Source organism: Pygoscelis adeliae, unplaced genomic scaffold (assembly GCF_000699105.1).
Source record: "Pygoscelis adeliae isolate BGI_AS28 unplaced genomic scaffold, ASM69910v1 Scaffold57, whole genome shotgun sequence".
NCBI classification, from domain to species: Eukaryota; Metazoa; Chordata; class Aves; order Sphenisciformes; family Spheniscidae; genus Pygoscelis; species Pygoscelis adeliae.
The window spans coordinates 6284968-6300409 of NW_008825615.1; the positions used below are offsets into that span (position 1 = coordinate 6284968).

General features: G+C 38.3%; 1 protein-coding gene across 1 annotated transcript in view; it reads left to right on the forward strand.

The window, feature by feature from the left end:
* COL12A1 (collagen, type XII, alpha 1) overlaps nt 1–15442 on the forward strand; it is a 100007-nt gene that overhangs the window by 856 nt on the left and 83709 nt on the right. Inside the window, 10 exon segments of the mRNA XM_009333147.1 lie at nt 7631–7747; nt 8516–8659; nt 9567–9623; nt 10327–10590; nt 10704–10868; nt 11282–11455; nt 12286–12576; nt 12801–13278; nt 13280–13389; nt 14776–15048. Coding sequence (XP_009331422.1) covers nt 7631–7747; nt 8516–8659; nt 9567–9623; nt 10327–10590; nt 10704–10868; nt 11282–11455; nt 12286–12576; nt 12801–13278; nt 13280–13389; nt 14776–15048 — 2073 coding nt within the window.

Here is a 15442-nt window from a genome sequence, read left to right on the forward strand (position 1 = left end):
GGCTGGGGCCCCAAGGCTCTGGCATGCATGTGGCGCCATCACCCTCAAAGAGGCCTTTCTTCTTCTCCTCCTCGTCCTCCTCCTTGCAGGGCCCCAGCACAGTCTCGCTGGAGGTTGAGGTCCCTGTCAGCCTGTGGCAGTGTCCTGCCTCCAGCTGCAGGAATGAAGACCTGGGGGGACCCATCGTGGCTGCCGCACTTGCCACAATGTGTGGCTCAAAATGGCCTGACCCTGGTGCATTTGCCTCCCCGGCAGATGAACAGCAAGTGTGGGGGCAACCTCCCCTGTTGCCCTCTGTGTGAGCTGCATGGCTTTGGTTGTATTAACAGTATTTCTGCCAGCAGTGGCTGCCGGGGGAAATAGAGACGCTGAATGTCCTGTGCTGAAATGACTTGATCTGACCTCTGGGACCTGACTCCATCGTAGGGTAAACCGAACTGCTGGGTGTGAACTCCCCTGGATTTACTGGGAAAAAAGCAGAAGCCAGCGTCTGATCATTCAGGTTTTTTTCCCTTACTTCTCTTTCTGTATTGAACTGAAACAAATTCTCTGACCATGGCTTGCCGCAAGCTCTTGTGTCTGGACCTGGTCACCTTGGCTGACGGCTACTAAAAGCATGGTGTGTCAGAGATACCTCTGAGGCATTTGCCCCCCCAGCAGCAGTGCTTACTTGGGGCACGTAGATGTAAAGTAGGCTGGCTTTCTGGAAAAGGATGACATTTCTGCCAGCAGTACAACATCTGGTCGCCCTAGGAGAGAGTCAGCCTGCTGCCTCCCTCTTGCGCTGCGTTGTTGTTGGCTGAGGAACCGAAAAAGGTCATTTGAAGTCATTTCAGAGTTGCAGTTGAAATGCGGGACTGCAGTGCCAGCGAAAGCAGAGAACGTGTATAGTTTTGATGGAGGAAGGGAGTGGATGTGTTTGTGCATTCTTCTCCATCTTAGGAGGGAGCCCACTTGGAGCTGGAGTAATGTTGCTGTTGTCCTGCACCACTGATTACATGTATGGAGTAGGTTATTTCAAAATGTGAGCACAAGTGTTCTATTTAGCTATAGCGTGGACTAAACCAGTCATAGCTTGAGTACTGTTAATGAAAGCTACAAACATGTATTTGGAAAAGCACACAGTTATTTTATAACAGCGAAACTAGACGCATTGCCAGACAAGCTGGCCAAGCTTGTTTAGATCTCGTGTTGAAGGTTGCGCCATTGTGAAGCAAAAGAGTGGACAAAGCCTGATCTTGTGAGTTGTAGAGCACTCCTGGACAGGACTTACATTACTCTGCATTCAGAAATGTGTATTAAATAAAATACCTAATTTACAGTGATCGGGTTTCTACAAGAAACTTCTCCTAGCTCCAGAGTTTTGAAGTTAGAGCAGAAAAGTGTCTTGAGTTGGAAGTGCAGTGAGAAATAGTGGTGCTGAAAATGGAAGTTCAAAGCTAGGAGTACCTTAGGACTTGCTCTGGTGGGAACTGCTTTTGTAGAGCTTTATGCAGTGTGTTTTTTGTTTGCGCTGTACTGGTCATACTTCTGCACTGTTTTAATTTTGTGCTTCAGTTTTTCATCATCTTGTAAATTGCATGTTGGATCTTGTTTGCTTTAGTTCTGGTATCATTACAACTTAAATCCTGTCTGCTGAACTGACTTTCTCGTGTGAATATTTGTCCTTTAGTCTATTTTTCCAACTTTCAGATCACATTGTGGCAAAGCCATCCCCCCACTAGTCAGTCCTGTCCCTCTCTTTTTTTTTTTTCCTTTGTGGTGTTCACAAGAGATGCAGTTTGAATTTTCTTTCCCTGAAGTGTGGGTAGATAGTTGGTGGGATGAAAAAGTGAGAGGAGGATAAGGGAGAGGGCCATTTGATGTGGTAAAGATTGTTGTTATGGGGTGGGAGGATGGAGTGAAAGCAGAGGGAAGGAAAAGCTTAGTTCTATTTTTCTGCTTTCCTTCAGCATTCATTTTTCAGTCTCCCCTGGGAGTAGATCTGGTGTTTATCCGATACTGCTGTTCATAGATTCCTAAATCTTCCAGGATGAAACTGGTTCTTCATCAGCATCACAGCTGCTCTGCGAGTCCTTTGTGAGAGCCGTGCTCTGTTGCTGTTGGCAAGGCAATGAGCTGCAGTAATGGTGTTAGAGCTTTTCAACAGAGATACAGCAATGCAGGGGGTTCTAGTTGGACGATCACTGTAGCAGTAGAGTGGGTAAAACCAACATATAGTCTAAATGCATTCATGGCATTTCACTGGGGAAGTTGTTTGTTTACCCTGGACAAGGAAGCAAATCTGTTTTCATGCTCAGCATTTTTGCTCTTTTCTTTTACAGCGAAATTCTTCTTTTATTTCGCAATCCTTCTGACGTCTCTCTCTCAGCTTAAACTTGCTGTGCGTGATGCTACATTTTATGCTCTGTTTAAGTTGTTTCTTGCCTTTTAGTCCAGCACTGCAATACTCCAGTGCATTCCCTGTATGTCCTCATGACAAGATTTCTTTCTGTCCTAGTATTTTTTCCATCTGTGATCACAAAAAGCCAGGGGGAAATCTATGTCCTTTCGCTAGATGAGAATTTTTTTCATTATTTTAGTCATAGTTAAGCCAAGTAGATTAGTATGTGAATAACCTGTCAGTTATAATCTCAAGGTAATGCTGTGATGATGTCATGGCTTGTGTAGTGTGTTTCCTTTCCTAATACAGAGGGATTTTCAAAGGCACAGGAAAGGGATGAGGAAATCGTTGGTTCTGTGTGACCTCACTGAGCGTGTGAAGGTGCTGACTTTGCAATGTTTCAGGAACTGGTTCAGACCTAGAAAAGTCTGTTTTCCAGGCTGGAGGTAGGAAAGGAGGGCATCACTGAGCCAAGCGTGGGACCTTTGTGTAGTGCAGAAAAATGTTTGTCAGGTGAAAAATCTGTCTCCAGGACATGCAATACAATAAGTGACAAATAATTGAAGCACAGCAGTTACAGAGGATTAGAAAGTCTCTCATGTAATAAAGCTTGTGTTGAGTACATTAATTTTCATTGAGTGAATGGTTTAGAGATGATCCGAGATAGCTGAAACTTTTGAAGCTAACCACCTATTCAGCTTTGGAACTGGTTGGTGGGACCATTATTTTATTACCTTTTGACGTCTGATTTCTATCTTTTGAGAAACTAGCTGTTGATTTCCAAGTTCCTAATGAGAGAACCATGTAGATTGATGTGTGAAATTTCAACCTGTATATACATGAAGGTGACTATAACTCCCTGTTTTTCCTACTGCTAATTAGAAGCCAAATGTATGTGCGTGTGTATATACATACATATATATGCACAAACATGTGTAAAATTTGGTAAATATTCATGCATGCAGTGTGTGTATATATATGCAATTATGTTTAGTTACATACATCTTTATACGTATAGGTATATATATTTAAATGATTTTTTTTCAAAATACACTTATGAGCTTTATACCTTGTATTTTGAAGAAATTTCATATACATGTATAAAATAAAAAAAATGCAAACATACAGGTGGCAGTGTTTCTGTGTTGTGATTGGCAATTAATATCTAAGAAGGCTGAGAAGCTGCTCTTTACTACGTTGCTAGGCTGTATCTTGTTCTTTCTCCTATTCACATTGGCAACACTGACTTCAAAGGAGGTTGACTGGGGTTGTGATCTAGTTAGTTGTGTCAAATCCATGCCATATATGAAGAAAATAGTAAATAAGGAGTTTTGGCCTCTTCCAGCCTCAGCAGGGCTTATCTCAGTGAGAGCAAGGCTGGGCTTATTCTTCAGCTTCTGTGGCCTGTATGTTATTTTAACATGGGCTAACATGTTATTTCACATGCTAATTATAGTGAGTCTTTTCCAGTGATGGAATTACAGATTTTGTTTCACATAGGGATTGTGGATGGCAGCTACTTCCAAGTTATAGCACTTTTAAGTCTGGTTCTAGATTTAAGTTGCTTGATCTTCTGATTATATTCTAATTCTGTCTTACTAAGATACTTACTGGGATCCTCTAGCAGTCACATTGTGTTATCTGTAAAAAGCTGTAGACTTTAGGTATATCAGGTTTGCATTACCTGTAATGCAAGCTAGTATAAGACATACCTAGCATGAGAAAGATGCCTTGCTCTATATTTTTTGTTTCAGAAAATATACTGTTATTATACATGTATATAACACAAGGAGTGGCAATGAATTGAGTATATTATGTCTGATTTTTTTTTGTTGTTGTTTTGTGGTGCATAACATAGGATATCGGATTGAGGAAGTTACCATATCATAGTTCTAAGAGTGGTGGAAATTAACACTGTGTACACATTATTGGCATACAGCAAGTTATTTTTTTACTAGGCTGGAAACCTGTAGGGGAGCCATACGCTTCTGTGCATCAACAGTGGAATCACTGTATTAAGGCAATACTATAATACCATCACATGTTTCGATCGTGATCCTGTACCTTGACAAGTCAGTGAGAGGTTTGGCATGGATTTTGATGGACACAGGATCAGACTGATCAGCACTGTCACTACACTGTAAGCGTATGTGCAACTTCACTTACGCAAGTAGCCTGACATCAAGACTGCATGCTTGAGTAAAGCTGCGCTCGCACATAAGCCTTTGTAGAGTGGAGTTTTAAGGTTTGTCCCCGCAATGGGACAAACTCTCACCGCAACCAGGGACATTTTGTTCCTAGAAGTCTGGTCTGATTCCATATTGCAGCTGTATTATTTTTCCACTGGTGAATTCCCTTCTGGAAGAAGAATTTTAATAAGGTGGAGTAACAGTTGCCCTGTTTGATTATCGCAGTAAGGTTTTTACCATCTAAACATTTCACTGTACTTCAGATCGACTTACTGCTCTCCTTCATATGACCACGGTTTGGTCTTCGTCCTGCAGCCGGTTTCACATGGGTGAAATCTGGCCCACGTGAAGGTCCATGGAGGTTTTTGAGGTTCTGTTTGAGTATCAAAAGCTCACAAGCCATCCAGAAGACATTTTGACGACACTGGATCCAAACTGGTTTTTTTTCACTCAGGCGAGGTTCCGTTTTGGATTTCAATGGGAGAAGCGTTCAGTGCTTTGGTTTGGTAAGCCAGTCATAGGTTGAGGATGAATGGATTTAAACTGCAGCAACAAAGACTGGGGTTAGGTGTCGGGAATAACTTTACTATGATAAAGGGAGTGAGGTATTGGAGTAATTTCTGTGGGAAGCTGGCAGTCTTGCCAACAGTGGAGGTCTTTAGGAATGATCTGAGCAAACATGTCAGGAATGACATGGGCTGGCTGATCATGTCTTGGCTGTGGGATGCACAAGGGGACTTTCCGAGGTCCCCTGCAACGCCGTTGTTCTAAAAGTCTGTGAACACCTGGACGAACGGATACGTCACTTACGTATTGATGTACTATTCTTGTTACCTGCCAAGATCCACATCTGAATTTTCATAAAATGGATTCAAATCCCTTCAAATGTTAAAGACTTTTCCTCACAGTCAGTTTTTTCAGTTTATCTGGAATCCGGTCATTTGGATATCAACAAGTTGGGCTGCTGCTGTCCTTCAGCAGTTAAAGCCTAAAGTCTCTGCTGCAACATGCCAATTTACTCGCAAGGTTGGTGGCGCTATTTTTTCCATGTACTGAATTTTTTTTAAAAGCATGCTCAGGTCAGTTGTCTCTGCCTTTGCATTAAATTTGTCCTGAGCCATTGCTACTGAAACAATATTTTATAATGATATTCTTATCACCTAAATGTATTTTACTATTAACACGTGTTGCATGATTTTGATACTAAGTAACTACCTTGCTGTCTCTAGCATTGTGATACTCATAAACCGAATGATGAATAAACTGTGCATGCAGGTTAATGGTCTAATCTCACTGCCTGTGTATGGACAATAGGAAAAATAACATTTACTTCGGTACTAGTGTATCTATTGTATCAGTATTACAAAGCCATATTATCCTATGGTTGGAAATGACAGTAAATTAAAGGGAAAAAAAAATGCCTACACAATTGGCTGCCCTTTTTTTTGAGCTTTATATTACTTATTGCAATTGGACAGTGTCTTTTCATAAGTATACATTCTAGCATTTATTTCTTTATCTGCTCTTTAAATTATGTTCAAAACTGAAACAAAATCTGACATATGACGGAGATCTTCCATGAAACAGAGAAGATCTGTCTATTAAAAATGCCTGCAAACAGTCTCACAGTAGTTAAGGAAAGTATGGCTGAATCTAATCTTACTTTGTAGAACTATTTAAACAATAATATATAATACACCTACCATGCACTGACAGTGAGTCAGTAAAATACCGCATGAATAAGCATGACAATTTTACAAAGAGAATATCATTATAAAATATTTATGAAACGTCTTTGTGTAATAAACCTTGTACATGGAGGCTTTTGTCCATCGTGGGAAGCTAAAAAAATAATAATCAACATTTCATTTACATATGCATGATGCTGCAAAATAGCGTATGTAAACTATTTCTTTCTGTACTGTTCAGTTACTTCTGTCATCAGCTCCTACGAGTTTTATTTGCAGTCATGTGTTCAGATCACTGGTGCCCTCTTTGCTGTTTTCTATAAATTCTGTAAAATAAATGTCCATAAATATACTTTGATGTTGTCTTTTCATAATTAACCATTGTGTTGTTTGGAACCATACTGGCATTTTATGTTAAAATGCCACTACTAGTATGGGTACACCTGCTGCAAAGGGAACATGAAAACAGTGGTTTACACCTGTGAAATTGTACAGCAATCTGGTGTAAACAGGTAGAATCTTATTTTTGTGAACTTTCACATCAGCTCAAATATTTCAGCAAATTGCAACCATTACTAACCCTATTTATTATCCCCTTAGTTCCTGAATCCTTTGCAGCCATATGCAAAGTATGTCATTTTAGTGGCTTCTAGGAACAAAGGGGTAGAGCTGTCTGTATTTTGAAATAAAATGATACATCAGTATATTATTATTACTGATATACATTTTACATGTATATTCGTATCTAGACCCTAACAGAAATTGTTTTACTGAACATTAAATGTCCAATCTTTTCCTGTATTCTTTAAAATATTTTTCTCTGCCAAGTTTCTAGATTCAGTGAAATTGATAAGAAATATGACTATGCAGAGACTATATTAAAAACTGATCAATTCTTTGATGTCTAATTAAGAAGAGTACTGTGTTCTCAATGTCCTGAATGATCTCATGATATTGTAAGCAGGTTGTGATTTGGCATGCTTGTACGGATTGCACCCAGCATGTAAAAAAATTTCCTTTAATTGTTATGTGAAATGTTTGCATATGTGGTGATTATCTGTGAACTCATTGTACATGTATCCAAACATGTTTTCTATTGTGCTTGATTTTGCTGGCCATTCTTGAATGTCTTGGCAACTCAAGAAACATATGTTCTGTGCTGTCCTCTGTAATGCGTATACTCTTTGATGTTTTGTCACATTTTGTCGGCTTTTATTTTACTCTTTTTCCAACAACATATCTTTATATTTGTTGGAAACAAATTTATGCAAAGACAATTTTAGTAAGCTTTGCTCAACATTATTTTATTTATTCATTAGCCAAAGCTTGCTCAAACTTTTAAACATCCCCCCGGTATAAATCTTTTGCAGTTAATCCACCGTCAGACTTGAATTTTACAATTATAGATGAACATAATGTTCAAATGTCATGGAAAAGACCACCAGATGCAATAGTGGGTTACAGGATAACTGTGGTTCCAACGAATGGTGAGTTCTGTAAAATTTTGTTATGTCATTAAATTTTTGGAAAATGTGTTTATTTTCACTTATATCTAACGTAGATATGAGAGTAGGTATTAACATCTTTCTGAAGTTTGTGATCAAGACTGGGTAGCAGCAAAGGGCATACAGGAAGGAGCAGTGATGGTTCCAAGTTAGAGTTTTTCTTACCATAGCGTTTACCCTTTCGGGACTGCAAGTAATAAGTTTTCAATGCCTTTCCCTTGCAAGGAGCAAAAAGAAGGTAGAATCATCACTCTGCTCCTCTCCTATGCTTTTACCTTAAAGTTAGGGAATTGTATTGTACTTCATTCAAGTACTTCTCCCAGGGGAAACATTGCATGTGTCAGGTAATGATGCAGTGATGTCGTATAACTTCCTGATAATGGCTGTGTAAGACACCCATTATTCTATTCCACTTTAAGAAATAATCAATGTAAAAGTGATATTGACTCAGAACTGGACCATGATTTGTTAGATGATAGTACATTTTGTATATGTATTTTAAGTTTCAAATTTCCTGGAATTTATGAAACACTTCACTAATTTGGTTCGCTATTGAAAACAGGTTAGTTTGAAGTTTCATGTTTCAAAATTCATACTTCAGGAGAAAAGGAAGTGTATTGTTCTAAAATTATAATTGGATTTTAGATAGATTGTTCCCTGTTGCATTTTCTTTTTTCTGTTTATGATCAAATTGTCATTGATATTACTGGATTTAAAGGCTGCATTAACTGTTTTATATGTTTATTGCAGATGGGCCTACTAAAGAATTTACTCTTTCACCTAGCACTACCCAAACTGTCTTATCAGATCTTATACCTGATGTAGAGTATGTTGTATCAATAGCTTCATATGATGAGAGAGAGGAGAGTCTACCTGTTTTTGGCCAACTGACAAGTAAGTACCTGTAATGCAATTAGAAAACCAAGTAAGATAACTGAGTGGTCATTCACAAAACTTGGCTTTGTTCCAGTTCCTCAACAAAATTGTCACATACCTAAACTCTGATCAGATGTAGCTGTCTGAACAGTCTTTTTCCATTAAGCATCGTTCCTAGTAGAAGCAGAGATAATTTGCAAGAGATAAGAGGAGGCTAACATGAATATACTGTGTCTGACAAGCCCTATAGAATCCTTTGCAGGAGGCCACTGGTTCTTTTAGCTAAATCCACTTCCTACAAACTGCATCTGCTGAAGTCAAGGGGATGACTCTCATCGACCTCAGCGACAAATGAATCCGACCGGCTTCTTGTGTGTGTGGGGAAAAAAAAAGCTAACTACCTTCATCAAACAATAAAATGTGACACAATATATCTATATGCATAATAAAATATGGAGTTTAAATTTTTATAATTTATATTTAATAATTAAATAAAGCATAAAGTAAATTTAATCAAACAAAAATGTTAAGCACAGCAGACTATCTTCTATGACATGTTTTGTCGCATGTCTCAGGCTTCTCAAACAACCATAGGAAAATTACTTATGATGAGTTCCCTTATATGTTAGAGAGGGGTAATATTGGTATTTCATTCAGGGATGTTGCAATTAATTTTCAGGAAATTACTGTACAAGAAGCACAAATACAGAGGATTCTTAATTATTTGCATTTTCTGTATTTTGTGTTGCCGTGAATGCTATGTTGTCAAATCTGTAAGTACAGGTGATGTATTCATAACTTGCATTTATGTTTTCATGTTCTGAGGCTTGTCAAATTTGTGTCTCTAATTCCCTACATGCTTTTCTTTGACGTTAACAAATTTAACCTGATTTCCTCCATTAATTCTATGTTGTGCTTTGTGCAGTTCAGACAGGTGGTCCAGGGATACCAGAGGAAAAGAAGGTTGAGGCTCAATTACAAAGTAAGGTGTTTTGTCTTTCAACTTATTTGACATTTTAGAGATAAGTGCCATCTGGCTCTAGGGCCCCATAAAGTTAAACTGTGTTCCTGTGTTACCTAGCAATAAAGTTAACTTGTAAAATTGTCCGGAGTTAAGAAAACTTGGGAACGGACTGGGATGGAAGGAATGTATAGCCGCATTGAAAGAATAAGGTGCAAAGCTGGTACTGAAACTAGGAATTTCATGCAACTAATCTGAGCAAGTCCATGAGTGTCTTAGTCCTATTAACAAAAGACATTGTGCTGTGGATAAAAGGTATTGCAGAAGGACCTGTGCAGCTGTTATGGGGAGATAAAGATGCAAAGCAGAAGTGGTAACAAAATGAAATGTTCCCATAACATCAAAATGTTGCAAAAAGTTTTATATGTGAGTTTTCATCTGCTATGACATAACAGATCTTGTGGAATAGCGTGAGAGGTGTCTCAAAACTGAGTATCTAGGTGACAGTTCCCTTTTGGTAATGGCAGCTAGAAGGCTCATATGTGTGTTCACTTATGTGAATAATGCTTCCCCAAGTAAGATATTCCAGGTAAGAATGTCAATCTAGTAAATATCTGTTTGCTTTGGCTTTTACCTACTAAATTCTGTCAGACATTTCTCACCTATTTGTAAGAATGCAATTGCTCATTTGCTAACAGAGATTTTTTTTTTGTGTGTGTTCCAGGATGCTCCATAAGTGCAATGACAGATTTAGTTTTCCTAGTAGATGGTTCGTGGAGTGTAGGCAGAAATAACTTCAGATATATTCTGGACTTCATGGTTGCCCTTGTATCAGCTTTTGACATTGGGGAAGAAAAGACGAGAGTTGGAGTTGTTCAGTACAGTTCAGATACAAGAACAGAGTTCAATTTAAATCAGTATTTCAGAAGAAGTGATCTTATTGATGCAATTAAAAGGATACCTTACAAAGGTGGCAACACAATGACAGGTACAGATTTCCCACATATGTGTTTATTCAGCATTTCATTTTATAATTCAAATTTGCTTTAAATCCTAGTTCATTCAAGCCTAATAAAACACAACTTGTGGTGTTGTTTTTAGGTGAGGCTATTGATTACCTGGTTCAAAACACCTTCACTGAGTCTGCTGGAGCAAGAAAAGGCTTTCCCAAAGTAGCAATTGTCATTACGGATGGAAAAGCTCAAGATGAAGTCGAAATTCCTGCAAGAGAGCTTCGCAACATAGGAGTTGAAGTTTTTTCTTTGGGTACGTTGAGTTTTTCTAATGATTGAGAGATTAACATTCCTAAAGAAGTACGTTATATGTTTTACAGATTCTGTGTTTCAAGAATTTCGCTATCACCCTCCAGAGTGGAACATACCAGTTGTGTTAATTTGATAGTAATTCTGTAGCTCCTACAGGGAGATTAAGACGACTGACAAGCATAGTTTCAACCTTGGCCTTATTGAAGGCACCACATTATTTTCTCAGGTTGAAAATGGAGTATGTCACCTCATTGCATTAATCATTATTTTGTAGTTTGATTATTGATAATGACAGAAGACAGAACTGAATTAAACTCAGCTTTACCTCGGGGTGTTCTGATACTTTATGAATACATTCATAGGTGTCTGTATTTTATGACCGCTTAACACAGTCCTGTCTATTGCAACTTCTAGGAATCAAAGCAGCAGATGCAAAGGAACTCAAGCTAATTGCATCTCAGCCTTCACTGAAGCATGTGTTCAATGTGGCTAATTTTGATGGAATTGTGGATGTACAGAATGAAATTATCTTGCAAGTGTGCTCTGGTGTTGATGAACAACTAGGTGAACTGGTTAGTGGAGAAGAAGGTGAGATACTTTATATAAATGTATTTATTGACTTCAGTTTATTCTGATGCATATTTAAGGGGCTATCCCTACTTTCTTTGCTTTATTTCTGGAGTTTGATCCATTACCTCATTTAGCAAGTGTGGAAAACAGACCTCAGCTTGCTGCATTTAAATGCAGGAGAACAGAACATGTGACACAGTAGATTTGGAATAGCTCCATTATTCCGTAGTTTCAAGGGTAACACAATGATGTGCAGTTATCAGAGTCTCATACAGTCAATTTGGACACAGGCATCACTTCTGTGGAAAAATGTACTAAGGGAAAAAACCTGCTTGGTGACGGGGCAGAATATGTAATAGCTTAAGAACCGAGGAATGAAAACTGGAGAATGCTGTGAAAACACAGACGTCGAGCTGTATCACTGCAGATTTCTGGCCCTGTAAGATTCTAAGTAACTAGTTATTCTTTGACCAAAATGGCAGCAGAGATGGCTCCACTGTCATAATGCTCTGCTCAGGTCTGCATTTGTTCACACTCTCCACTGTGTTTCTGTGGGTGTAGCTCTCACTTCTGGTTGAAACAGTATTAAAGCAAGGCAGCATTTCTCCTGGAACTTCTACTACACTCAGGGGACCACAAAGGCATTGTTCATATTTCTGCCCTCTCACTGATGCCCCATTTGGACTTTCCTGTAATTCACTTGTGTTTATTTATGCTAAAAAAAGAATATGTGATTTTTAGTAAAGATTAAGCAAAGATGACAAAATTTATTCCAGAAATAAAAATATGCAAGAAAATATGTTTATAATTGAAATTAATATTTTGGGTTTGCTTTTGATTTCTTTCAGTGGTGGAGCCTCCTTCAAATCTGGTGGCCACTCAGATCTCCTCAAAATCTGTTAGGATCACTTGGGATCCATCCACAAGCCAAATAACTGGTTATCGGCTGCAGTTCATTCCAATGATAGCTGGTGGAAAACAACATGTACTGAGTGTGGGTCCTCAGACTACTGCTCTGAATGTTAAAGATCTCTCTCCAGACACAGAGTATCAAATTAATGTTTATGCAATGAAAGGACTGACCCCCAGTGAGCCAGTAACGATAATGGAAAAAACACAACAAGTAAAAGTTCAAGTGGGTGAGTTAGGAGCTACTATGTTATTTTCACATGGTAGCTTTTTGTTGTTTAAACCTCTGATGCTTGTTTTAATATCATACCTTTATTATTTATGAGGAACAGCTTTACTTAGAATGGTTTATTTCCTTTATAAGCAACTGGGTATGATACATGAACTGCAGATGCAGTTGTAATACTGTGGCTATTGAATATCTGTTTATAGTGGTAATTCTTTTTCTTTACAGAATGCTCACGTGGTGTGGATGTAAAAGCTGATGTTGTGTTTTTAGTGGATGGTTCCTACAGCATTGGTATCGCCAATTTTGTTAAAGTAAGAGCCTTTTTGGAAGTGTTAGTTAAAAGCTTTGAGATATCGCCTCGAAAAGTACAGATAAGTCTTGTCCAGTACAGCAGAGATCCCCATATGGAGTTTTCTTTGAACAGATACAACAGAGTGGAAGACATAATTCAGGCTATTAACACCTTCCCCTACAGAGGTGGATCTACCAACACAGGGAAAGCGATGACATATGTGAGGGAGAAAGTATTTGTTACCAGCAAAGGATCAAGACCAAATGTGCCAAGAGTCATGATTCTTATTACTGATGGAAAATCATCAGATGCTTTTAAAGAACCCGCAATAAAGCTGAGGGATGCAGATGTAGAAATATTTGCAGTTGGTGTGAAGGATGCAGTGCGTACGGAGTTAGAAGCAATTGCAAAAACACGTTTACACAGTGGAAGATTTTGATGCTTTTCAAAGAATATCATTTGAACTTACACAGTCTGTCTGCCTACGGATTGAGCAGGAACTGGCTGCTATAAGGAAAAAATGTAAGTAACTACTATTACTTAGAGAAATGTAGAAAATGCAATGAAAAAAGATCTGAACCAATGTTTTGTGCTTGCAGTTACCTAAAGAATTGATATCGATGAAATTGTCCATATACAAATGGTAATTTTTATAACTGGGGATTTGGTTCTCATTTTCAAGCATATTAAAAGCAATGGGGGAAATTAATGGAGAAATGGAGATGAAAAAATTATCGGAGAAACATTTTTTTTCCCCTCCCCTCCTAGGTACCTAGAAAGTTATCGAAGTGTGTATCTATCTGCAATGACCTAGTGGACGTGCTCTGCTTTTACACTTAATGTCTTGAGTAAAACAGTTACTTACGAGGGCCATTCTTCTTTAGCTGTTCAAAATGGGGTAGCTAGTCTAAGCTTGTCTTTTAGAATTTCAAAGGCAATGGAGCAATGCTGACACCTCCAGAGGGTGATTTGATTAATTTTTAGGGTAAAATGAATGGCCCTCTGAAATGGGCTTAGACAAGACGATTTGAGACAGCAGATGATAGGTGATATTAATCTCAATCCAACTGTAAAGACTGAAATGAAGTAGCACATGAAAATCTTCACATCCATCCAAATTTGGCGAGCTTGGATAATGTTTAATATTTAAAAGATTTCTAAATGACCAACTTTTGGTCAGCTAAAGTTACTTATGATTAGTTGCACCCTCAGTGTCCCTACCTATGTTTAGTAGAACACTAACATTGAATAGTCCCCAGTATTGAAAACCCCACTCTCTTTAAAAATAAGCCTTTTGTTTCAGGATAGCTTTGAGGAACAAACCGGCAAAGCAGTCTTTGTTTTAGAGGGCTCAAGCAGCCTTAACATCCCCACTGTTAGGCTGACTAGGCCAACCAAAACAAGCCCAGGATGTCAGGTTTGTGTTTGTGCCTCATGTCAAATTCCTTGTTTCCCCTTTGACTCCATTCCTGAAAAAATGCTGGGATTGATTTTTTCCTATTTCTAATCTAGATCTGCAAAACCCCAAGGATTCTTAGTTCCCGTTGAGGGCATGATGTTATTGCTGTTCATGGGACATACGAAAGAGGGAACTTGATTATCAGATTCTAACTTAAGTTTTCATAAGTACATTTTTTTAGATGGACTGTTCTCATTTGGTCTATAAATCACTGAGTTGGTGCTTCTACTCATTGTCGTATGATTTGAGACAACCTAGATATGATCTTCATGAAATTTGATAGCTATAAGCAAGTGTAGAAAACAAATACTGTTGCGTGTGCAACAAATTATCTGTTCAATTAGAATAAATCAAGTTATTGAGGGACATTTTTCATTTATTTTAGAGATTTTGTGTTAAAGAGTATTCTAGCAAGTATGCCTCATCTGTGCATTTTTATTTCCATACAGCTTACGTACCTGCAAAGAATATGGTCTTTTCTGATGTAACATCTGACAGTTTCAAAGTGAGCTGGTCTCCAGCTGGATCTGAGGTTTTGTCCTATCTCATTAAATATAAAGTAGCAGTCGGTGGAGATGAATTCATTGTTTCAGTACCAGCTTCAAGTACTAGCTCAGTTCTTACCAACTTGCTACCTGAAACTACTTACGCAGTCAGTGTGATTTCTGAATATGAAGATGGTGATGGCCCTCCCTTGGATGGAGAGGAAACCACCTTAGAAGGTAGGCTTCCCATTACTCTCAGATACAAAGAGTCATATGTTCAAATAAGAATTTGCTTAACTGGTAGAATGGGTGTATGTGGAACAGCTGGCTAAGGCTGAGAAGCTGTACTGGTATGCAGGATGAGAATAAACATTATTGTCTCTCAATGCATTTAGTAAAGATATAAAATTCCAATAATAGGCCAACATTAAATTGTTAAGATTGGATTTTATTTTCCCTGAAAGTTGGATGGATTCTGTGTTTCTCTGCAGTGGCCTATTTTCAAATGAAGTGTTGAGTGGTCAATAATAAATTCATTGGCATGTATTAATCTTAATATACACTTAAGTTGGACTAGATGATCATTGTAGGTCCCTTCCAACTGAACTATTCTATTCTATTTAATGATTAT